General features: G+C 43.8%; 1 protein-coding gene across 1 annotated transcript; it reads left to right on the top strand.

Moving 5' to 3' along the window:
• Positions 1–7,064: 7,064 nt before the first annotated feature.
• Positions 7,065–25,071, top strand: LOC138736169 (glutathione S-transferase alpha-4-like). Its single transcript, XM_069885221.1, has 7 exons — positions 7,065–7,146; positions 8,666–8,763; positions 10,730–10,781; positions 11,542–11,674; positions 14,833–14,974; positions 20,307–20,435; positions 24,547–25,071. The coding sequence occupies exons 2-7, from the start codon at positions 8,680–8,682 to the stop codon at positions 24,667–24,669; spliced, it is 663 nt and encodes a 220-aa protein (XP_069741322.1). The 5' UTR covers positions 7,065–7,146; positions 8,666–8,679; the 3' UTR covers positions 24,670–25,071.
• The last annotated feature ends 419 nt before the right edge of the window (positions 25,072–25,490 follow it).

The following is a 25,490-nucleotide window of genomic DNA, read 5'->3' on the forward strand; positions in this document are numbered from 1 at the left end:
CTGATTTGTCCTGCACGAGCACAGCTGTGATATGTTCTCTGATGAGCAACGCCACTCACCCCCCCCTTTCATCCCCTATCTCCCATTCTATCACATCTGAAACAACGGAAGCCCAGAACACTGAGTTGCCAGTCCTGCCCCTCCTACATCCAAGTTTCACTAATGGCTACAAATGTCATAATTCCACATGCCAATTGGTTGGATGAATGGATGTCATGTCCAGCATTGACATTCCATCCCAGTGTCAATATTTGTGGGCAGGTTACTCTCCACTGGCAGACACAATTCTGGACATTCTTCACACCCACCTTCTGTACAACCAGTCTGAGCAGGGCAAGAACAGAAGGAAGATTACTTCTGTGGTTTCAGACACAGGACCCAATATTAACCCCAACATGGCACTGAAAACCTACTCTTTGTTTTATCAATCAAATTCACTGACTCAACAAGAACAAACCCTCAGGAGAGTCATTAGTTATACATTAACTGCAATCAGATGACCTTCGTCCTGGACTGGGTACAATGAACAATTATTTCACTGTGTGTTTAGTACTGGCAATAAAATGGAGAAAAAGCTGAAGCCTGGCTAAACTCCATGGCCTAAATCAGCAAGGACCAAATGCAAAAGGTTTCAATCAATGAATATCTACCGGATATGTCTTTAAAATAGGCTCATATCTCACTGCAGGCCAGTCCCCTCTTGGTTCAAGAAGGCCCCCCCATCAAACCAATACCAAAGACAAGCACAGTTATGGTTTGAAATGACAACTGAGTGATGGCTCTGACCTCAATTGGTAATGCAAAAAACTGGACAAAGTGTATACATATAATCAAATAAAGAAATGTAAACAGATAACGATGTAAACAAACTGACTGTCCAATACAGAGAGAACTTTTCAAAATCAATAAAGTGCAAAAGTAAGAGTCCTTAAATGAGTCCCTGATTGAGTTTGTTGTTGAGGAGTCTGTTGGTAGAGGGGTAGCAGCTGTTCCTGAACCTGGTGGTGTTTGTCTTGTGGCACCTACACCTCTTTCCTGATTGCAGCAGTGAGAACAGAGCATGTGTTGGGTGGTGAGGGTCTTTGATGACTGCTGCTGCTCTCCAACGGCAGCATTCCCTGTAGATGTACCCATTAGTAGGGAGGGTGTTACCTGTGATGTCCTGGGCTGTCTCCACTACTTTTTTTCAGGGCTTTACACTCGGGGGTATTGGTGTCCCCAGAACAGACCCTGATGCAGCTGGTCAGCACACTTTCCACCACACCTCTGTTGAAATTTGCCTGGGTTTCTGGTGTCAAACCAAACCCCCGCAAACTCCTGAGGAAGTAGAGGCGCTGATGTGCTTTCTTCACGATGCCATTATTGTGTTGGATCCAGGAATCGTCCTCCAAGATAGTGACTCCCAAGAACTTAAAATTGCTCACCCTCTCCACCTCAAATCCCCACAATTCTGTGAAAAAACACATCCCTGAGGGTGCCGCTCTTTTAATTCTGGGCCCTTCAGCTTTACGAGCAAGTCTGCAATGCAGTTCTCTATCAAATAGTCCATGTGCCCAAACACCACCCTCTTCAACCCTCAACCTTGTTCCATCATTCAAGACCTTGACCACATTTATCAGACACAATTTGCTTCCAGCAAGAACATAGAACATGACAGCACAATACAGGCCCTCAATATTGTGCCAACTTATAACCCCTAAGAAAAAAGTACTAAATCCTCCCTATCCTGTAACCCTCTATTTTTCTTTCATCTAAAAGTCTCTTAAATGTCCCCAATGTTTCAGCCTCCACTACCATACACGACAAGGCATTCCAGGCCCCCGCAACTCTGTGTAAAAAACGTACCCCTGATGTCTCCCCTAAACTTCCCTCCCTTCACTTTGTACACATGTCCTTTGGTGTTTTCTGATCCTGCCCTGGTAAACAGATGCTGGCTGTTCACCCTATCTATGCCTCTCATAATGTTGTAGACCTCTATTAAGTCTCCTCTCATCTTTCTAAACTCCAAAGAAAAAAATCCCAGCTCTGCTAACCTTGCCTCATTAGACATGTTTTCCAATCCAGGCAACATCCTGATAAATCTCCTCTGCCCCCTCTCCATAGATTCCACATACTTTCTATAATGAGGTGACCAGAACTGAACACAATACTCTAAGTGTGGTCTCACCAGAGTGTTATGCAATAAAACTGAAATGTAATTGTACTTGAAATTGCCTTTAGTTTACCATGAGACAGACAAAGATTCTCCATTACCATTACCGGGCGCACCTTACCATCAGAGTCACCGAGCGTGCATGGATTGGCCTCCAGTGCTCAACAGCCTCTGCAGTTGCACAAGACTCCAATCAGTTCAATTCATCTGCAACCCGAGCTCCCAACCCAAACCTCCAACACAATCAAGAAGTCTTCAATGCCCGAGAACCTTTGGGAGCCCTTCTTGCCCTCAGCATCCTCTCAATTCCAGGTTACAACACCTGGCTTCCATGAGCCATTCTCCAGCAGCCTGCAGTCTGGTATGAGTCCTTTGAACTCAAGTCACCAGCAGCCCTCCAACACACATCACCAACAACCCTCAGCCTGTGTAGTTCCTCAAACACGTCACCAACAGCCCTCAGCCTGTGTAGTTCCTCGAACACACATCACCAACAGCCCTCAGCCTGTGTAGTTCTTCCAACACACATCACCAGCAGCCCTCAGCCAGTGTGGTTCCTCAAACACACATCACCAACAGCCCTCAGTCTTAGTTCCTCGAACACACCTCACCAGCAGCCCTCAGCCTGCGTAGTTCCTCGAACACACCTCATCAGCAGCCCTCTGCCTGTGTAGTTCCTCGAACATACCTCACCAGCAGGCCACAGCCTATGTAGTTCCTCGAACACACCTCACCAGCAGCCCTCTGCCTGTGTGGTTCCTCAAACATGTCACCAACAGGCCTCAGCCTGTGTAGTTCCTCGAACACACCTCACCAGCAGCCTTCTGCCTGTGTAGTTCCTCGAACAAACCTCACCAGCAGCCTTCTGCCTGTGTAGTTCCTCAAACATACCTCACCAGCAGGCCACAGCCTATGTAGTTCCTCGAACACACCTCACCAGCAGCCCTCAGCCAGTGTGGTTCCTCAAACACACATCACCAACAGCCCTCAGTCTTAGTTCCTCGAACACACCTCACCAGCAGCCCTCAGCCTGCGTAGTTCCTCGAACACACCTCACCAGCAGCCTTCAGCCTGTGCAGTTCCTCAAACACACCTCACCAGCAGCCTTCTGCCTGTGTAGTTCCTCAAACATACCTCACCAGCAGGCCTCAGCCTGTGTAGTTCCTCGAACACACCTCACCAGCAGCCTTCTGCCTGTGTAGTTCCTCGAACACGAGTCACCAGCAGGCCTCAGCCTGTGTAGTTCCTCAAACATACCTCACCAGCAGGCCTCAGCCTGTGTAGTTCCTTGAACACACCTCACCAGCAGCTTTCTGCCTGTGTAGTTCCTCGAACACACCTCACCAGCAGCCTTCTGCCTGTGTAGTTCCTCAAACATACCTCACCAGCAGCCTTCTGCCTGTGTAGTTCCTCGAACACACCTCACCAGCAGCCTTCTGCCTGTGTAGTTCCTTGAACACACCTCACCAGCAGCCCTCAATCTGTGTCATTCCTCGAACACGTCACAGCTTGTGTGGACCCTCAACCGCTGCACCCCTTGCTCATCTGCTGCCATGCTCATCATCCTGTGGGGCATTTCCTATGCTTGGTGTGGTGCAAAAACATATATTATGAAGCAAGCTTTTTATTTTGGAGTGAAGAAGGATGAGACGTGACTTTATAGCAGTTGACAATATGATGAGAGGCATAGATAGGGTGGAGAGCCATCACATTTTTCCCAGGACAACAGGAGCTTCTGTCGGATGATGAAGAGCTGAAAGAAGATCTTATTGAACTGCGCACAAATCGTGTTCTTGAAATGCAGTTTGAAAGCAAAACTTTGGAACAATATTGGTGTTCGGCAATGGACGTTTCCAAGACTTTGTGAAAAAGCACTAACTGTGCTCATCCCATTCGCAACGATATACTTCTGCGAGTCTGGATTTAGGGCCCATTTGTCAATCAAGACAAAATCTAGAAATCGCTTGGGTGCACAGGCAGACACGTGGATTACTGTCAGCAAGAAAGTGCCATGTTTTGAAAAACTCTTAAGCAATTAACAGGAACAAAAGAGTCATTAAATTTAAATAGGCTTATGAACATTTGAACATTAGTTCTTTAAAATTTTTAAAGAAATTTCATGCATGGATGAAAATTTAAATTTTTGTAGGGTTTATGCAACTTTTAATTTGTTGTAATATTTTTTCTTTTCCATATGTTTCATCTTTGTTTATATATTATTAAAAATTGATTACCTTCACCTTTATTCTTAAATAAATTATTACTTTAAGGGGTGTGAGAACATATTACATTTTTTTAGGGGTGCGGGGCATAAAAGAGATTGAGCACCACTGCTCTATTCTTACCCAAATTACCCCCTTCGAAATTTAAGTGCACGTGTATGTAATGTGTGTGTGTGTGTGTGTGTGTGTGTGTGTGTGTGTGTGTGTGTGTGTGTGTGTGTGTGTGTGTGTGTGTGTGTGTGTGTGTGTGTGTGTGTGTGTGTGTTTGTGTGTATGGATTTAGGAAAAGTTCTTTGGTTCATAGTTCAATCTCACTTCTTCTTCCAAGTTCACTGGTTGCAGACAATTCTTATACTGTGCACAGAATTTAACATGTATAACGTTCACCAGGCTTTGCTGCTTGAAAGGTAAACGTTTAACGCTCAGGAAGGTTCTTGTAGGGTTTGCAGAGAGAGATATTTGTTGCTCCAGGATTTCCACAACTGAGGTACCACCACTGGAGACCTCAGGGTCTCGCTGATGAAACTTGCCCCATTATTGTGTTCGATGGTAATCTTCAAGCAGTGGGGCAGCTGGCCAAAATGGTGTCATTGGGGGTTTTCCTTTCCTCCCAGCACGGGGCTCAGAAGCCCGCACACTGGGGGAACCACGTGACGCCCGGGTGACGTCAGCGCCCTCCAGCACGGTTATCAGCCAGGTTTGGGCTGCGAGTATAAGTGCAGCCCAGCAGCCTGCAATAAACTAGTCTGCTCACTGAGCTCAATGTGTGTTCTTTCAGGAATAGTGTAGCTGCCGCTACAAGAGAGTCTGCAGATGCATTGATTATAGTGAATACACAAAAGAGGCCGTGCGTCAACTTGTGTCCGGGTCGAAAAATTGGTACAACATAGAACTTCTCCAGTATCACATCATCTCCTCAATATTTGGAAGAAGATTCATGTAGAAAGAAATAAAACAAATTATCAATTACCAAAACTAATATTGACGCAAAATAAGCTACTCCCTTTTACAATAGATAACATTTCCTTTAGAGAATGGGAAAAAAAGGGATTAAAAGAATAGAAAATTGTTTTTCAGGAAGTAGATTCTTATCCTTTGAACAAATGAGAGATAAGTACAATATAACTGGAGATACAGCGCTGGCATATTACCAACTGAGATCCTACTTGAAAGATAAATTAGGAAGCAATTTGAGTTTACCAGAGGGAAGTAACCTTGAATATGTGATTACAGATACAATGTTAATCAAAAGATTTATAACAAACTGCAAGAAAAGGAGAATGAGGAAACAAATGGTAAAGCTAAACAAAAATGGGAACAAGATTTAAATATAAAGATAAAAAAGGAAACATGGGAGAAATTATGTTCTGGAACGATGAGAAATACAATAAATACGAGGCTACGTATGATACAATATAATTGGTTACACAGACTATACATTACACCGCAAAAGTTAAATAAATGGGACCCAACAGTATCTGATAGATGTTTTCGATGTAAAAAAGAAATGGGAACAACAATTCATGCAATCTGGACATGTGAGAGAGTAGAAAAATTTTGGGATGATCTCAATCAGATATTAAATAAAATAACAGAAAACAATATACCAAAGAATCCAGAGATCTTTCTCCTAAGTAACATAAAAAACAAAGAATTTGGTATTGATTTGGAGGATGCACAAAAAAGATTTGTTAAGATAGCCCTAGCCGTAGCAAAAAAATGTATTATGTCAACCTGGAAATTGGAAGATAATTTGAAAATACAACAATGGTATATAGAAATGAATAAATGTATTCCATTAGAAAAAATAACATATAGTTTAAGAAATAATATTGAAATATTCGAACAAGTATGGGAGCCTTACATTAAATACAATAGCGAAAACCTACCGGGGACAAACATTACCTAAGTTGATGGAAGGAGAAGGAAAGAAAAGAATGGACTCAGTAGAATTTCTGGTGTATTTTTGTTGAATGACAACATTGTCTGACTGAATTAATGCAACCTAGATTGTATACCTAAAATGGATGGGGGGGGGGGGGGGGTGGCTTGGGAGGGGGGGGGGGGGGGGGGAGAAAAAGTCACTGTATATGTGTGAAAAAGAAAAAGTGTGTATCATGGCTAATGTGATTTATGGTGTGAAAAATAAAAAATTTAAAAAAAACTTGTGTGCGGGTTATGTTCTGGAAGTGGGGACGCAAATTGATTTGGGCATTAGGGGGCATAGGTTGTTTAAAATGGGAAAAGAACGGCAGGCTGCCACGTGCAGTGCCTTGCTTGGATGTGTTTGAAGTCTTGGAGCTTGACTTCCCTACGTGATCCTACAAATGGTCTTTGAGGTTTAGACTAGCAGGGGAGTAGCTACGTCATATACCCTAGACCGGCGGAGCGGTCCTCTTCTAGGGGGCCATCCTCTGCGACCGAGCGCTGAGCTTCGGGAGGGACGCACATGGAGCTGTGAGGGAAGGGTGACACCCGCCTAGCCAGCCAGATCAGCCGAATCATCCCTAGCGATCAATGGGGTGACAGATGTCGCAGCCAGATCGCCCTCACACCCGAAAGAGAAGGAGAAGCGGCTGGCTATATAAAGCATGAAGTCTGGAAACTCTTTAATGTTGTGGCGAGGTTTTGCATCCCGTCGATCTTTGCCGTTATGCAAATATTCAGTGGCAGCGATTGGTGGAATTGTTGGTGGCTGCTCTGCAAACAGCCTGCTCGGCGCAGTTGCGTGAAGAGGGTGAGTGTTGGAGGAAGCGATCTTAGCTCCGGCGGGTCAGTGTGTGCATGTGAAAAGGGAGGGGGGGCGGGGCGAGGCGAGGCGAGAGTGCAAGGGGAAGCGAGGGCGAGTGCCGGGGGGGGGGGGGGGGGAGGGGGAGGGGGAGGGGGAAGGGGGCGAGTGCCGGGGGAGGGGGCGAGTGCCGGGGGAGGGGGCGAGTGCCGGGGGGGGGAACACTGAGCAGGAGGGCTCGTTCCGCTACGTTTGCACGGAATGGGAACCCTCGCTCCCACCCTGACCGTGCAGATCAGAGCAAGGTCCCGCCTGCCCTGGACCCCTCTGCTCGCCCGCTGTCCCGCTGGGAGCTGGAACCCACCACCTTCCCGCCGTTCCACTTGTGCGCGAGAAAGATTGAGCGGGACATTCATCCACAGCAGCCGAAAGCTGCCCTGTTCTGGACACCCAGCTGCAGGAGAGCGGGGCGGGATTGAGAAGCTGGATCGGCTGGGACTTGTCTCTCTGGGGAGGGGGTTTAAAATTGTGAGAGGTACTGATAAAGGAATGGCCACACTCCTGACTGACTGAGTTGTTAACTCCTCTCTCTGGCTTTTCCAACTGAAACTCCAGAGAGCATGTGGCTCATGTCTTGCAAAACCCCCACCTTCTCCAGCAAACAACAGGAGTTCTTCCTTCTGCTCTCATCTGTTGTGAGATCAACAAAACCCAGAATTGACCTTTCTGTGAGCACTTCGCAGAATGGTCCAGGGTCAGGGAATCTAAAACTAGAGGACATGGATTTATGGTGAGACGGGAAATATTTCTGAGGCATTTGGGACACCAGAGTGGTGGGTGAAGGGAACCAGCTGCGGAGGTGGTGGTAGAGGCACGGACAGTAGTAACATCCAAAAGGGATTTGAACAGCTGCGTGGATAGGAATGGATACCGGCAGAATCCGGACAAGTGATTATAGATCTTGGCAACTCGAAAATCCCCACCTTTCTCCACAGAACTTGATCAACAAGTTCTCTCAGAAAGCGGCAAGTGAATCCAAATTGTAAGCAGACAGTGAGACTGAGTAAAAAGATGAATTCATTTGACAAAATCCTGAAGTAAATCTCATGGAAAATTGTAGGAAATTCCACCAAATTAAGAGTACTGAGGACATTAACCATATTATTAACCCCAAGGTGCCAAGATGGTCATTTTCCAACTCTAGTATTTGTGAAAGTGTTTAAATTGTTTCCCTTCTTCTGAAATATTACAGGGGGGGGGGGGAAATATAATTGCACCACCCACATTTCAGGACCTGTACGGCAGATGGGGTGGTAGTACATTCGTTACTTTCTCTGCTCACTGAAGCAGCTCTTGGCGTGCCGAGTTGTGTCCCTGCCACCAACTGTGACCAGGAGTCTGCCAAAATCTGTGTATTGTGAAGCCAGGTTTCTCATTAACCAGTCTGGGCTTGTGGAGATAGATGAATTGCTGGGCAACTGCGTCCCCCGGTACCCATTTTATGTACAGGAGGAAGTGAGAGTAGCCTGTTGCTGTGGAACTGATCCCCTTTTCTGTTCCTAGGGAACTATACCACCATGTCGAAACCCAAACTGTATTATTTCAATGGAAGAGGAAAAATGGAGTCGGTTCGCTGGCTTTTGGCAGCTGCTGGAGTGGAGGTTGTGTACAAAAAAAATTAGTAGATTATCTTTTTTTTTAAAGTGTTGTTTCCAAGTTAATTTCTATACTTAAGGGTATGTACACCCCATCATGAAATGGGCTCGTGACTACCAAAAGCTCAGTTACGAGAGGCAATGGGGAAAGCTGCACTTGCGTTAAATATGTTTGTCTCTCAGCCACTAGTGTCACCGGGGGGGGGGGGTGGGGGGGGGAGTGGGTGGGTGGGTGGTGTGGACTGCGCTGGGTGACACCATCAGAGGGGGTGACACCAAAATGACTATAAATTTTTTGTGCAATGTTTCAGCATAAAGTTTTATTTATATAAAAATAGCCCTGTAGTTCATTATAACAAAAAAAAACTCTTGTTAAGCCAAGCTTACATGTATCAATATACCTACAAGGCAAGAACTCAATGCCAATTTACTTTTTGAACCTTCTACTGCTCTCCGTCAGAGCTGTCATTATTCCCCAATGACAACAACACTTCAAATCACGCGGTTTCATCTGCACCTGCTACGACCAAGCGCTATTGTTTTCAATGCTGCTTTTGTCAAATTTTCTGGTGTTTTAGCTACAATATCAAGGTAATTAATATTTGTGAACCTAGATCAATAACTTTTTTTTGAGAATGAAGTAGTAATTAAAGGAAAAGAAAAATCCAAAAAGTTTCCGCTTAGTTACTAATTTTGTGGCTAGTGCTCATATAATCTTAGAAATATTACATGTAAGCAATTTACAACTATATTTATCACATTATTCTATATTTTTACAATTATATATATTTTTTCAAATATTGCTAATTTAAATACATTTGGTGTATGATACAAGTTAAAGGTGTAATTTTAATTTTGCTTGTTTTTTATCTCACCACTATTGCCATTACATTCTACGATCTACGGGAATTACAATTTACAAGTAACAGAAATACAAAAGGCATTACTGAGGAATCTGTATGATCTGGTACTGGAGGAGGTCCGTGGAGGGGGGGTGGGGGTGACACCAACCCAAGTGATGTCACTGGTCTCAGCAATGAGAGCACAAGGGGTGGTCAGCCCTCTGAATACATTTGACACCATTCAATCATCTACTTTCTGTGACCCTTCCCCAGAACCTGGAGTAACACTGCACAGGAGTACAATGGCAGATTAAACTTTGTTTCTTTTGCCCACACATGACCCCAGGGCTTTTACCCTGGGATAAAGATCTGGCTGTCTACCCTTTCTGGGCCTGTCACAAATTTCTAAACTTCTATCAGGTCTCCTCTCAATCTCAGATGCTCCAGAGAAAACAACACAAGCTTATCCAACCTCTCCCTACAATTTCAACCTTCTATTCCTGGCAGCATTCTGGGAAATCTATAAATATCCACATGACCCAGAACAATACAGCACGGTACAGGCCCTTCGGTCCTCAATGTTGTGCTGACCTATATATTCCTTTTTTAAAAAGTACTAAACCGTCCATACCCCGTAACCCTCTATTTTTTTTTTCATCCATGTGTTTGTCTAAGAGTCTCTTAATTGCCCCCAATGTTTAAGCCTCCACCATTATCCCCAGCAAGGCATTCCAGACACACAACTCTGCACTTTTTAAAAAAAAATGTACCCCTAAACTTCCCTCCCTTAACTTTGAACAAGTCTTCTGGTGTTTGCTGATCCTGCCCTGGGAAACGGGTGCTGGCTGTCCACCCTATCTATTCCTCTCATAATCTTGTAGCCCTCTGTCAAGTCTCCTCTCATCTTTCTACGCTCCAAAGTGAAAAGTCCCAGCTCTGCTAATCTTGCCTCATCAGATGTGTTTTCCAGTCCAGGAAACATCCTGGTAAATCTCTGCACCCTCTCCATTGGCTTCCAGATCCTTCCCATAATGAGGTGACCACCGGGAAAGAAAATTTAGAGCTTCTTGGTGACTTGATGTGCATTTGAAACATTTTAACAAATATCTTTTGCAAATGGTTTCTTTCAGTTTGATGAAGTATTCCTTGAGACCAGGGAACAGTATGAAAAGCTTATGAAAGGTGAGTAGCTCCATGGGCGGGGCAGAGGCATGCTCTGTGGCTGGTTAGTGGGAATGAGCTTGCTGAATGAATGGCTTGCACCGTAGGCACAGCTCAGGAAGTAGTTGTTAAATTTGCCGGGTCCTGTTCTTCGAGACAACACAGGAGTTGGGCCTCTGGAAAAGCATCCACATCACCTAATAATCTCTGCCACTGCCTGATAGGAGTTTCTACGTTCTCCCTGTGACCTGCCCGGGTTCTTCCTATGTTCCAGAGATTCATTGATTAATTGGTCACATTGGTGTTTTTAGCCAGTGCATGCTTATGGGCTGGAAGGGCCTGTTTCTCTAAATTAAAAATTTAAATAAATTTAAAAATGTAATTAAATGTCTTTTACTGGTATGAGACTATGCCACTCTTTCAGCAACTTTTTAAACGAGGGAATAGATCGGGTGAATGCAGAGCAGGGGAATGTGTTGGCAGAGGACATCGATTTATGGTAAGGGGGAACCTGGGTATAACCTTTGCACAGAAGGTGGTGGATGCATTGAACAGGTTGTCAGAGGATGTGGTTGAGGAAGATATTATTGCGGCATTTAAGAAACATTTGGATGGATGTATGGATAGGTTGAGCAGGTACGAGCCAAACTCAAGCAGGTGGGATTAATGTTGCTGGGACATTTTGGTCAGCGTTTCCATGCTGTGTGACTCAGAGACTCTAATTATGTGCCTTTTTAAGTACAATGTTCCGATAAACCCTTGGTTTTGTTCCCGTTGACAGATGGAGCCCTACTGTTTGAACAGGTCCCCATGGTTGAAGCTGATGGAATGAAACTGGTGCAGACCAATGCTATATTGAGCTACTTTGCAGCAAAGCACAATCTTTATGGCAAAAACATCCAGGAAAGAGCACTGTATGTCTACTTCGTTCGGCATATCCTTTCCTCTTGAGTGTGAAAAAACAATCTGCTGGAAGAACTCAGTGGGTTAAGCAGTGTCAGTGGAGGGGAAGGGGTGGGGAATGGTCAACATTTTGGCTGGAACCCTTCATCGAGCCTAAAGCTGTTCACCCTTTAGACTAAAGTGGCGCGGTTTGCGCAATGCTGTTACATTGCTAACAATCCGATGCAGTTTGTACCCTCAGTCCCACCCTCCAAAAGGTACAGGGTTGTTATGTTAATTTGGGTGTAAATAGCTGTGTTGTAAATAATATTTAAAATGAAATTTACATCGAGTTCCTCCAAATTCCTGCAACTGCAGTCTCCACACTTCCCTCTTTCATTTCAGCTTCGAAACGTGCTGTGGAGCACTTGAAGTGTTGGGAGTGTGGTTCGGGTGAACAATTCTTGGCAGTGCCTCGGTTCCGTTGTCCTTCAAATTGATCGTGGCCCTTCTTGCAGCGTACTTCATAGAACATTTCTGCACGGTACTGGCCCTTCAGCCCACGAGGTTGTGCCAACCTATTCCACGACAATCTAACCCTTCACATTTGTAACCCTTGCATCCATGTGCCTATCTAAAACCTTTTTAAATGTCCCTGTTGTACCAGCCTCCATCACCTATGCATTCCAGGCACCCAATGCTCTATAAATGTAAAGATTACATCTGATGTCTACCTTAAACAGATGTCCTCTGGTCTTGGCCATTGGTGCCCTGTGGTAAAAGGTGCCAGCTGTTCACCCTATCTGAACCCCTCATAATCTTGTGCACATTCATCACTCCAAAGAGAAAAGCCCTAGCTCTGTCAACCTTTCTTCACAACTTGTGTTCTCCAAACCAGGCAACATCCTGGTAAATCTGCTCTGCACCCTCTCCAAGGCATCCTGTAATGAGGTGACCAGAAGGCAGTACCTCAAGTGTGGTCTAACCAGAAGTTTGTGGAGTTGCAACATTACCTCGCAGATCTTGAGCACAAACTCCTTTTGTATTTGGGTCAGGTTTAGTAATTGATCAGTGAGTCATCTTCACCTGCCTCTTGCACTCACTCAAAATTGGTTATAATCCTCCCGGTGTTCCAGTTTCCTTCCATGTTCCCAAAGACAAACCAGGTTTGTTGGTGAATTGGTCACATGGGTGTATTTGGGCAGTGCAGGCGCGTGGGTTGGAAGGGCCTGTTACAGTGTTGCATTTTTAAATGAACTTAATGGTTGAGTTTTGGAACTCGACTGAGGATTGATCAACACTCACCAGCAGGAACCAACAACGACCTGCATAAAAATCCAAAAACACTTAATTTAGTGTCTCTTTTTCAGGTAAACCTATAAGAAACACTTTTATCTTCAAACCTCCAAATCCCTTTTTTTTAATAGAAACATGGTTCAGTGCCACCCCTTCCCTCCCTCAGCCTAAAACTTGTGATACCTCTGCAGAGGAGCACAGCTGTGCGTCTGCTCAGTGATTGTATTTCTAGTAGGTCTCTCACGAAGAGCGAGAATTGTTCATGACCCCAGCAGCCAAAGTTGACACAAGAAATAGACCTGTGCCCTTCTCGTTTTCCTGCAAATCATCACCCTCTGCACAGGTCGCTCGCTGCTTGAACCCAGTCCTTTGACTTCTCTCCTTGTTCCCTTTGGCTCACAAGCTGGGGATGTTTCTAAAATTATTTGCCTAAAACACCTCAAGTGACATGGTCCAGTCTCTGAGCAAAGACATTTTTGTTTCCCTTTTGAATTTATTTAACGCCACCCTGGTCTCTACACACCTGCCACATCAAACTCATTCATGCCTAAAGATCTTTAACAAAGTCGCCTCAATGCCCAAAGGAAAGTGGCCCCAGTCCTTCCCAATCAAGCATTAATGTGCAACTCTTGTGCTAACATCATAAGGGAAATGAGAAAATCTGCAGATGCTGGAGTCTCATGCAGTGCCCAGAAGTGCTGGAGAAACTCAGTACTCATGCAGCATCCACAGGAAGACATTCAGGGGCTTGAGCCCTTTGAAGGAATGTGGAATAACAGGTAGCTTCCTGAATAGCAAGGTGGGGGAAGGCGGAGGAGCACAAGGTAACAAATGAATATGAGTGGGAGGGTGGAAGAGAAAGCACCTGAAAAGTGATGGGGAAGAAAGGCATGCAGCCCTATTGTGCATTGCTAACATCAGGAGTTATATTTCAAGTATTCTTCATGAGGGGTCCTCCTGTTTTATCTGAATTGGGGTTGTGTTTCACACATTTTAATTGCTTGTGAAATACCCCTGAATTAAATCTGAATGATTATTTGAGAGTATGTATTGATGAAGGTTTGGCATTATTTAACAAAACCAATATGTGGCCTTGGAAAAGTTTAAATTGTGGGCACATACTCAAACGTGTTCCAGTTTGATGTCCGATTCAGGAACACGCACATCTTTGTGGTGATGTATAATTACACCACTAGGTCACCAGGGGTCAATTCTTGGTGACCTTATATATAAAGCAGTCCAGAGCGACAGTCTAGCCTTCTAGGTTCGTCTTGCAGAGAGACAAGACCTTTTAGTGTACATATTAGTTTATTAAAGCTGTCTTATACTCACACTGCTGTTGTGGTTATTGTCAGTACAATTTAATAAACTAATATGTACACTAAGAGGTCTTGTCTCTGCAAGACAGACCTGGAAGGCTAGACTGTAGCTCTGGACTGCTTTATATATAAGGTCACCAGGGATTGACCCAGTGGTGTAATTACATATCACCACAACCTTAATGATCCATTCTGGGTTCACAAAGTCATGGATTCCTGCAGCACAGAACAGGCCTTTCGGCCCACTTTGTCTGTGCTGACCAGCTAATCCCACTTTTCTGCATTGGGGCCGTATCCTTCCGCACCTGTCCAATTCATGTACATGTCTAAATGCCTACTCAACGTTACAATTTGTACCCATCTTTACCACACACTCTGGCAGCCACCACCTTCTGTGAAAAGGGTCCCCTCTTAAAATCTCCAACCTCGATTCAATCTCTGTCCTTGTTCACTTCTGCTGGGATAAAGGCCTGAAGTATTTATCTAATCATTGCCAAAGGAAATATAATCATTGTATTATATTTAAATACTGCTACCTGGAAATGAATTTGACAATGCTGACCTTTTTATCTCAGGATAGATATGTACTGCGAGGGAGCAAAAGATCTAATGACCTTCATGATGCATCATCCATTCCTGTCTCCTGAAGAAAAGGTGAAAAACCTCACCAACGTGGAAAAAAAAGCCAAGAGCAGATATCTTCCTGCATTTGAGAAGGTAATCAGCAGTTAGAACAGGGCCAGAATGTTAACCAAAGGCACTGGACCTTCCTTTGAATGTTAGTGGGTGATGGACACAGTGGAGTGGGTGGGAGTGCAGAGGGGATAGAACCAGAAGAGGTGGGAGTGCAGAGAGATGGAACCAGAGTGCATGGGAGCACAGAGGAGATGGAAGACGTGTTCAATACCTGAACTGTGTGTGGATTTTGCTGGTATTTGTTCAAAAGGTGTAAACTCAAGGCTGCTTCTGAACTTATAGATCAAGGTATTGTTATGGACCTCAAAACCCAGCAGCTATAGGTATTCACCAAGACAAATGGCTACTTAAACAAAAGTTATTTTTAATTATCTTTAAACATAAAAATAGGATTAAACTCTAACTTATTACTATTAACTTAACCTAACTTAATCCCCTTCTAATTCTGAGCACACGGGTATGTAATGTTCAGAAAAGTTCTTTCAATTGAGATCTGTGTTGTGAAGTGTTTGTTTGTGACCTATACTAAAAAAAACCTGCCACAATTTATCTCCTTTAAAGCATAGCTATATACAATATAAAATATTACATAATCCATCACAGTATAGCTTATTCCATTCTAAGACCCTGCACTGTTGGCTGGCCATATTTTTTGTTAGATTCATTATAAGATCAGTGTTCAATGTGATACAGAACCAGTTTATATCCTTTGAGGGTCCAAAAGGGAGGATGTTGTGCAAAGAGGTAAACGACAACATCAACTGCAAAGAAGAATGCAGAGACGGTCATGGTTCCCAAGTGCTGAGAGACAAAAGTTTAAACAATATTACAATGTATGATGGACTCAACATTTTGCTCATTAGATCTTACATTAGTGAGAGATTATGTAAGATCTAAGGAGCAAAATGTTGAGTCTGGGAGAAGTCATTAATGGGAGTTGTCTCGACTGTCGTATCATAATATTACACTGGAACAGGCAATAAATAGCGGGGGCATGTTGGGATGGAACTGCAGTTAACGTGGGGGACTTGAGCATGCATATAGACTGGGTGAATCAGGTTGTTCATGGCAACCTTGAGGAGGACTGCATATGTGAATGCTATCTTGAACAGCATGTTACTGAATCTACAAGGGAATACGCTATCTGGTCCTGTGCAATGAGACAGGTAAAATTAGCGATCTTGAAGCTAGGGATCCTCTTGGAAAGAGTGATAACAGAATGATTGAGTTTCTCATACCAATGGAGGGTACAATAGTTTGGTCACCAGTGTGTTATGCCTAAACAAGGGGAGGGTGGGGGAGTTGGAGCACAGGCTATATGGAGGACTTTCAAAGAGAATTTTCATGATGCTCACATTCCAGCTAAAAGCAAGGACAGTAAGGGTGGGGACAGCCAACCTTGAATAACTAATGAGATCAAGGAAGGCATAAGGTCATGCGTTCAAAAGTCGCCAAGAGCAGTGGGAAACTAGAAGACTGGGAAAGCTTTAACAAGCAACAAAGACCCACGAAGCAAACAATAAAGAAAGGGAAGGTAGATGATGAGAAAAGATTAGCACAAAATATAAAAACGGACAGTAAACATTTTTATAATTATATAAATTGCAAAAGGGTGGTTAAAGTGAAGGTTAAAACTTTGGAAGATGAGAAGGGAGAATTGATAATGAGGAAGCGGCTAAGGCTTTGAATGACTACTTTGTGTCATTATTTACCGTGGAGGACGTGTCCAATGTATCAGACACATATGTTTTGGAGGTGATGACCTGGATGTAATAGCTAATACTAATGAGGTGGTACTCAGAAAACTGGAGGGTCTAAAGATAGATGAATCCCCTGGTTCTGACAGAATGCATCCCAGGGTACTGAAAGAAATGGCAGAAGTTATAGTCGAGGCTTTGGAGATAATTTACCAAAGTTTTCTGGATTCTGGGCAGGTCCTGGTAGATTGGAAGATGGCAAATGACTCGCCACTATTCAAAAAAGAATACAGGCTAAAGGCAGGGAACTACAGGCCAGTTAGTTTAAGATATGTAGTTGAGAAAATGCCTGAAACTATCTTCTTTCTTTGGCTTGGCTTCGCGGACGAAGATTTATGTAGGGGTAAATGTCTACGTCAGCTGCAGGCTCGTTTGTGGCTGACAAGTCCGATGTGGGACAGGCAGACACGGTTGCAGGGGAAAATTGGTTGGTTGGGGTTGGGTGTTGGGTTTTTCCTCCTTTGTCTTTTGTCAGTGAGGTGGGCTCTGCGGTCTTCTTCAAAGGAGGTTGCTGCCTGCCGAACTGTGAGGCACCAAGATGCACGGTTTGAGGTGATATCAGCCCACTGGCGGTGGTCAATGTGGCAGGCACCAAGAGATTTCTTTAGGCAGTCCTTGTACCTCTTCTTTGGTGCACCTCTGACACGATGGCCAGTGGAGAGCTCGCCATATAACACAATCTTGGGAAGGCGATGGTCCTCCATTCTGGAGACGTGACCTACCCAGCGCAGTTGGATCTTCAACAGCGTGGATTCGATGCTGTCGGCCTCTGCTATCTCGAGTACTTCGATGTTAGGGATGAAGTCGCTCCAATGAATGTTGAGGATGGAGCGAAGACAACGCTGGTGGAAGCGTTCTAGGAGCCGTAGGTGATGCCGGTAGAGGACCCATGATTCGGAGCCAAACAGGAGTGTGGGTATGACAACAGCTCTGTATACGCTTATCTTTGTGAGGTTTTTCAGTTGGTTGTTTTTCCAGCCTGAAGAAAACTGAGGTCCTCCATCAGCCAGCTCCCCACCATGACTACCAGCCCCCCACATCTCCATCGGGCACACAAAACTCAAAACGGTCAACCAGTTTACCTATCTCGGCTGCACCATTTCATCAGATGCAAGGATCAACAACGAGATAGACAACAGACTCGCCAAGGCAAATAGCGCCTTTGGAAGACTACACAAAAGAGCCTGAAACTATTATTAAAGAAGAAATAGCAGGGCACCTGGAGTGAAATGGATCCATCAGGCAGACGTAGCATGGATTCAGCAGAAACAGGTCCTATTTGACAAATTTGCTGAAGTTCTTTGAGGGTATAATGAGCGCGGTAGATAGAGGGGAGCAGGTGGATGTTGTTTACCTGGATTTCTAGAAGGTATTCATTAAGGTGCCATATAAAAGACAAACAGAAGATAAGGATGCATGGAACTGGGGGTGATGTATTCGCATGGATAGAGGATTGGTCAACCAGTAGAAAGCAGAGGGTTGGGGTGCAGGGGTGTTTTTCTGGACTGCAATCAATGGTGAAGCAGGGTGCCACAAGGATGGGTGTAGGGCCCACAACTGTTCACAATACACATAAACAATCTGGAAGAGGGGGCAGAGTGTAGTGTCTGTAAGTTTGCTGATGACACTAAATTGAGGATAAGGAGAGTCTGCAGGGAGATATAGATAGGCTAAGTGAGTGGGCAAGGGACTGGCAGATGGAATACAATATTGGCAAATGCAAGGTTATCCACTTTGGAAGGAAAAATGGAAGATCAGATTAAATTGTAAACGACGGCAGCATGATGCCCTGAAGAAGGGTGAATCGCAAAAGGTTAGTTTCCAGGTGCAGCAGGTTATCAAGAAGGCAAACAGAATGTTGGGCTTCATTGCTGGAGGGATGGAATTTAAGTGCTGAGAGGCTCTGCTGCAGCCATACAAGGTACCAGTGAGACCACATCTAGAGTAGAGTGTGCAGTTCTGGTCTTACTTATACTGGCTTTGGAGGTGGTGCAGAAGGAGGTTCACCAGATTGATGACAGAGTTGAAGGGGTCAGCCTCTGGGGAGAGATTGAGTGATCTGGGACTATAGTCGCTGGAATTTAGAAGAATCATGTAGAAACATACAAAATTGTGGAAGACGTATAAATGATAGAGTTGTTTCCATTGGTAGAAGAGTCCAGAATTAGAGGACAGAACCTCAAGATTCAGGGGTGTAGACTTAGTCCAGGTTGGATTTCTTTTTACATAGTAAGGAAATTAAGGGATGTGGAGAAAAGGCTGGTAGGTGGAGGTGAGGCTATCATCAGATCAGCCATGATCTCATTGACTGGCTGATTCAGACTGATTCCTTTCCCTGCAGGAGAAACTGGATGGTTGTCTCCTAACCCTGACATCTACTCTTTTTCCAGCTTCGTTAAATTAACCAAAATCTAATTGCCCCAGCTGCAAGGGGGATGAGGGGTGATTTGAGGAGGTGTACCAGTTTGTGAGCGGAGGAGATCAGGTGAATGCACAGAGTCTTTTGCCCAAAGTCGGGGAATCAGTAACAGTATCTTTGAAGTTTTGGTCACCATGCTCAAGGAAAGATGTTGTCAAGTTGGAGAGGGTGCAGAGAAGATTTATGAGGATGTTGCCAGGGCTTGGGGGCCTGAGCTATAGGGAGAGGTTGAGCAGGCTGAGGTTTTATACCTGGGAGCTCAGGAGGATGAGGGGTGATCTCATGAGAGGAATAGATTGGGTAAAATCAGAGATTCTGGTGCTCAGAGTTGTGGAATTGGTGACCAGAGGCATCATGACATTCATCAAGGGATTTTCTTTGCTTTCAGAAACCAGTTTATCTACATTTCAAGAACTTGAACTACAGGGCATACAGATTGTGGTAACATTGTTAAACACATCTAATGTTGACTGACTTTAGAGAAATCTCTTTGTTAATACAATAGGTGCACAATTTGAACCCTCTATTCCATCTGCTGGATCCCACCACTATTTGCAGAGCACATCACCAGCACTGGGTAACCAATCCTCAGGCACTTTTATAGCCACTGAGAAGCTGAAAATTAGCACAGATTTTCTGCTTCACTGGCAGTGTAAAAATGTCCTGATGGAATTTATTTGCTAAATTCCATCCCGTAAATTTTTCCACCAGGACCCCTACACATTTTTAACAGAGTAGCTGCAGTCTAAATTGATCGCAGGCACTCCGTAAGAAACTGGGCTAATGAATACGACGTTCACCCTCCAAAAAACTCCGCCACACAGGAAGGCCAGTTGAAAAGTGCTGTGTAAACGACCACTCCAGAGGTAAGTATGCAAATTTTTCTACAGAATTTTTCCAAATCTCTCTAAGGCCATGATTAGGTGGACGAATCACTTGGATTATTACTGACCACGCACCATCTCGGGGAAATGGTAATGCCCATGAGAGATCCAAAGGGTATGTTACAGTTTATGCAATCAACCCTTTAGATAGTAGTTAAACAAGAAAGTCTGCGGACACTGAGGTCAAATGCAACACGCAAACATGCTGGAGAAACTCAGCAGATCACACAGTGACTGGGAGGTTGATAATGTAAAACCCTGACTGGATTTTTTTTGTTTGTTTGGTTTTACAGAGCATCAATCAACAAACTGGATTTATGGTCGGAAACCAGCTCACTCTTGCTGATCTTCAAGTTCTGGAGACTATCTTGATGTTGGAAGAAAACTTCCCCTCCATTCTGTCAGAGTTCCCTTTGCTACAGGTAAGATTCATACGAGTATGAAAGTTTGGAGCAGAAGGGATGAGAGAGCCAGAGAGTGAACATAAAGGGTACATAAAGATACAGATGTTAAAGTGGATCAAGAACCAGGAAATGGGGGAGTCACGGCCGGTCGGGAAAACCAGCCCTCTCCAGGAAAATAGGAAAAAAGTTAGGAAAAAGCAAAGCATAACAAAAATAAAATATAAGAAATAGAAGATAAAGTTACAGAGAAGAGAATGAAGATGGCTTCCAAGAAGGAGAAAGTAAAAGCAACTGGAAAAAAAGTAGAAAAGTCGCCGGAGAAGATAAAAGAAGGCCTTACCTGCACGAAGGAACAGGACGCTGTGGTGGCGAGGAGCGCCCAACCCTCGAGGTCAGTGCCTGCCCTGTGGAGACGCAGCCCACCAGCCGATGCACTACAAAAATGGCTCTCGGAGCCAAACTAAAGTGTGCAACTCTGCATGCGCGAGGAGTCGCGCGTGAACAATCAAAGGAGAAAGGGGACACCGGCGGGAGGAGGGGGGGCTCAGCAGAGGAGCGGGCTGTCACAGAGCAAACAGCTGAGGGACGCGGAAGCCAGGAGAAGAGGAAGCGATGAAACAGACAAGGGAGATAGACAGAGGGATGACCGTCAAGAAGACCAACGTCAGGAAGCACAACAGACGAGCAGCCCAGGGGGGAAGGACCAGCAACAAGAGGCCCGACAAAGAGATACAAGCAGGTCATCAGGAAAAACAGAAGAGACGTAGACACAAAGAAGAGAAGAAGAAGACTAAGATCTTCATAGAGAAATAGAAATAAAACTGATGGACAAAGAGAAATAAAAGGTAAAACTGATGAACAGAAAATAGGTAGTCTTTTTTGAAGAACAAATGAGATCACTAAAAGAATGGTTATTAGAGTTTAATGCAATTAAAAGGAAAATGAAAACAAGATAAAATGCAACGGTTAGAACTGGTAATGACAGAAATAGGGAAAAGAGTAGAGAATGTGGAAGAGCAGGAAATGGCTGTAGAAATGGAAGTGAATGACTTGAGAGAAAAATTGGAAGAAAGTGACAAAAAAATTAAAGAGACACAAGAGTTGTTATCTCAGAAAATTGATATGTTGGAAAACTATAAATCCCTAAGCAGGTGGGAAAAGTTATGTTGTGGAACTATGAAGAATACAATAAACACAAGGTTATGCATGATACAGTATAATTGGTTACACAGGATATATTTCACTCCTCAAAAATTAAAAAAATGGGATTCAAAATCAGATAGATTGAAGGAAATGGGAACAACACTACATGCAACCTGGGCATGTATGAAAGTAAATACGTTTTGGGAAGAATTAAATCAGATACTAAATAAAATTACAAAAAATAACATACCAAAAAAAAGAGATCTTTCTTTTAAGTAACATAAGAAGTAGAGAATTAGGCCTCAAATTGGATAAAGTGCAAAAAAAATTCATTATGATTGCCTTAGCGATCAGAAAATATGTATAATGTCAACTTGGAAAATGAAGAGAGCGTGAGAATACAGGAAATGAATAAATCAATTACATTGGAAAAAATAACATATAATTTAAAAAATAAAGTTACAATGTTTGAACAAATTTGGGAACCATACATGGAACATGTCAGAGAGAGCTTGCCTACGACCTCCATCCCCTAAAATGAAAATGATAAGAAGACAAAACGACTAGATTCAGTGTGTAATAAATAGATGATGCATTTTTCTTGTTTATTTTCCTTTGTGTGAATATATTGTTTTATTGTATTGTATTTGTTGAGGTTTGTATGGGTTTTGGAGGGGGGTGGGTAGGGAAAGGGGGAAAAAAAGGGGGGAAGAAAAGACCACTGTGTAAATTTAATGAGAAACGTTTGTACGTATTTTGGTTGATATAGTTTATAGTGTGAAAAATAAAAATTTATTTAAAAAAAAAACCAGGAAACTAACCTATCTGATGGAAACAGTGTGCCCAACATGATACTTTGTTCACATTTCATCTGCTGTGAAATATGCATTTGGGGTGTCACTTGAGCTGACACCACATCATCAGGGTTATCTTGTTCACTGAATTGAAATCACAGAATTGGATCTGCACCAGGGTCCTGCACCCTCACTGTACTGTGGAGAGAAGGGAGGAGTCAGGCTGGTTGGGAGGAGGGCTTCATACTTCCATTCCAGTGCACTGTAGAATAGCCTGAAGATCCAGCTGCGCTGGGTGGGTCACGTCTCCAGAATGGAGGACCATCGCCTTCCCAAGATCGTGTTATATGGCGAGCTCTCCACTGGCCACCGTGACAGAGATGCACCAAAGAAAAGGTAAAAGGACTGCCTAAAGAAATCTCTTGGTGCCTGCCACATTGACCACCGCCAGTGGGCTGATATCGCTTCAAACCGTGCATCTTGGCGCCTCACAGTTTGGCGGGCAGCAACCTCCTTTGAAGAAGACCGCAGAGCCCACCTCACTGACAAAAGGCAAAGGAGGAAAAACCCAACACCCAACCCCAACCAACCAATTTTCCCCTGCAACCGCTGCAACCGTGTCTGCCTGTCCCGCATCGGACTTGTCAGCCACCAACGAGCCTGCAGCTGACGTGGACATTTACCCCCTCCATAAATCTTCGTCCGCAAAGCCAAGCCAAAGAACACCTCTCACAAACTGAACCAGTGGAATGTCGGGGCCCTCGAATGAGGTCACCTCAGTTTACAGGTTTTTGTCAGCTCAGTCAGAATTGTTTATCATCAAGTAAGATTGGGGACGCAGTGGACAGCGAGGAAGCTTGTGGCGGGATCTGGACTGCATGGGAAAATGGCATATAGAATTTAAGGTGGACACGTGTGGTGTGAGACTAACCAAGGTGGGACATGCAAGATAAAGGGCTGAGGAGTGTGGTGGAACAGTGGGATCTGGGAATACAGATAAATATTTCCTTGAAAATGGCGTCACAGGTAGATAGGGCTGTTAAGAGAGCATTTGGCACATTGGCCTTCATAAAGCAAAGTATTGAGAATTAAACTTGGGATGTTAGGTTAAAGTTGTATAAGACATTGGTGAGGCCAAATTTGGAGTATTGTGTGCAGTTTTGGTAACCTAACTGCAGGAAAAATATCAATAAGATTGAAATTATGCAAAGAAGATTTACTAAGATGTTGCCGGGACTTGAGGAACTGGGAAAGGTTAAACAGGTGAGGATTTTGTTCCCTGGAGCGCCGGAGAACAAGGGGAAATTTGATATGGGTATAGAAAGACAGACATTTTCTAATGAGGTTGGGTGAGACCAGAACAAGATGGGTTACTGGTGAAAGGTGAGATGTTTCAAGGGAACATTCGGGGGAATTTTTTCCACACAGAGAGTGGCACGAGCTGCCAGTGGAAGTGGTGAATGCAGGCTCAATTTTGACAGAAAAGGAAAAATTTGGACAAGTACATGGATGGGAGGGGTGTGGCTCAGCATGGACTTGATTATTACCAGAGGTTGCAGAGCAAAATGAAATGTCTGTGGTGAGCCAACCACATGGCAAGTTTGCCTTTATTGCTCAGAGTTCTGAGTGTAGGAGTTATGATGTCACGTTATAACCGTACGAGTTACACGGCAACCCACTTCGAGTACTACCTGTGGTTCTGGTCACCCAGCTGTAGGAAGTTTCACAAGGATGTTACCAGGACTGGAGGGCTTATGTGATGAGAGAATTCCCCCTGGAACACAGAAAGCTTACTTTTTATCAGAGGTTTATAAAATCATGGCGTGAGGGCAGAGCTAAGCCAAATAGTTTTTTTTACCTGGGGTAGGAAAGTCCAAAATCTGAGGGTCTATGTTTAAGATGAAAGGAATAAGATGGAAAAGGGGATCTGAGCTTCATCCATGTGTTGGGTATATGGTGGGCAATGGTAGAGGCAGGGACATTTACAGAGGTTTCAAGGTCATTTGAATGGGTGCATTCAACCCCTACCTTTTGTAGGGGTTTAGGGGGATACAGACTCAAATGGGATGGGCACGGAAAGCCACCTTGGTCAGCATGGAATAGTTGTTTTATGCCATATAATTGTGGCTCATTGTTGTATTTCGAATGCTGAACCAGTTCTTAAGGAATAACACATGTTTCAACACTTCCAGAAATTCAAGGTGAAGATCAGTAATGTGCAAAATATTCAGAAGTTTCTACAGCCTGGGAGTGCCAGAAAGCCTAAGCCCGATGATCATTATGTTCAGATCGCGAAGAAGGTTCTCCAGTTTTAAAAGACAAAAGTTTTCTAAGGAGTTGCTACCTCCCAACTGTTGGGAAATTACTCACCTCTGCACTAGAAAAATGTACTTAATAATCTCTACTCAATGTTGATTAGTTTTTAACATGCTAAATAATGTTTATTTGAATCACAATAAATATAATTAAAAGCTGAGAAATATTTCCTCATAACTTAACGAAGGTCTCAGGCCTGAAACGTTGGTTATGTATCTTTGCTATGAAGAGTTACTCCAGCACTTTTGTATTAAGCTACGGTCACAGCATCTGCAAACCTTTAACTTCCCTCAACTGCACATTAGTTGTATGTTCTCACTGTGATTTACAACAAAATTAAAATGTAACAGGAATGTAAGCAAAGATGAGCAGCAGTGAAAAATAAAAATTCTTTAATGTCATTTGTATTTTCAATCACTTTGTGGCATTTTAAAGGAATTTATTCTGGGACATAGAACAGTACAAGCCCCTTGACCTATGATATTGTGCTGACTTATGTCAACAACAATCTAACCTGTCCCGACCTCACACCCATAACACTCCATTTTTCTTACATCCAGGTGCCTATCCTAAGAGTCTTCTGAATGTCTGCGTGCCAGCCTCTGCCACAACCTCACCAGTGCATTCCAGGCACTCTACTCTATATAAAAAAAAACTACGTTTGACATCTCCCCTCAACGCTCCTCCTCTCATCTTAAATAGATTAAATCATTACAGGACTATACAGACCCTTTGGCCCTCCATCTTGTGTCAAACTGTATAAAAGTGTTAAACCCTCCCTACACTATAACCCACTCCTTTCATCCATGTGCCTATCTAG

Source organism: Narcine bancroftii, chromosome 6, assembly GCF_036971445.1.
Source record: "Narcine bancroftii isolate sNarBan1 chromosome 6, sNarBan1.hap1, whole genome shotgun sequence".
Taxonomy (NCBI): domain Eukaryota; kingdom Metazoa; phylum Chordata; class Chondrichthyes; order Torpediniformes; family Narcinidae; genus Narcine; species Narcine bancroftii.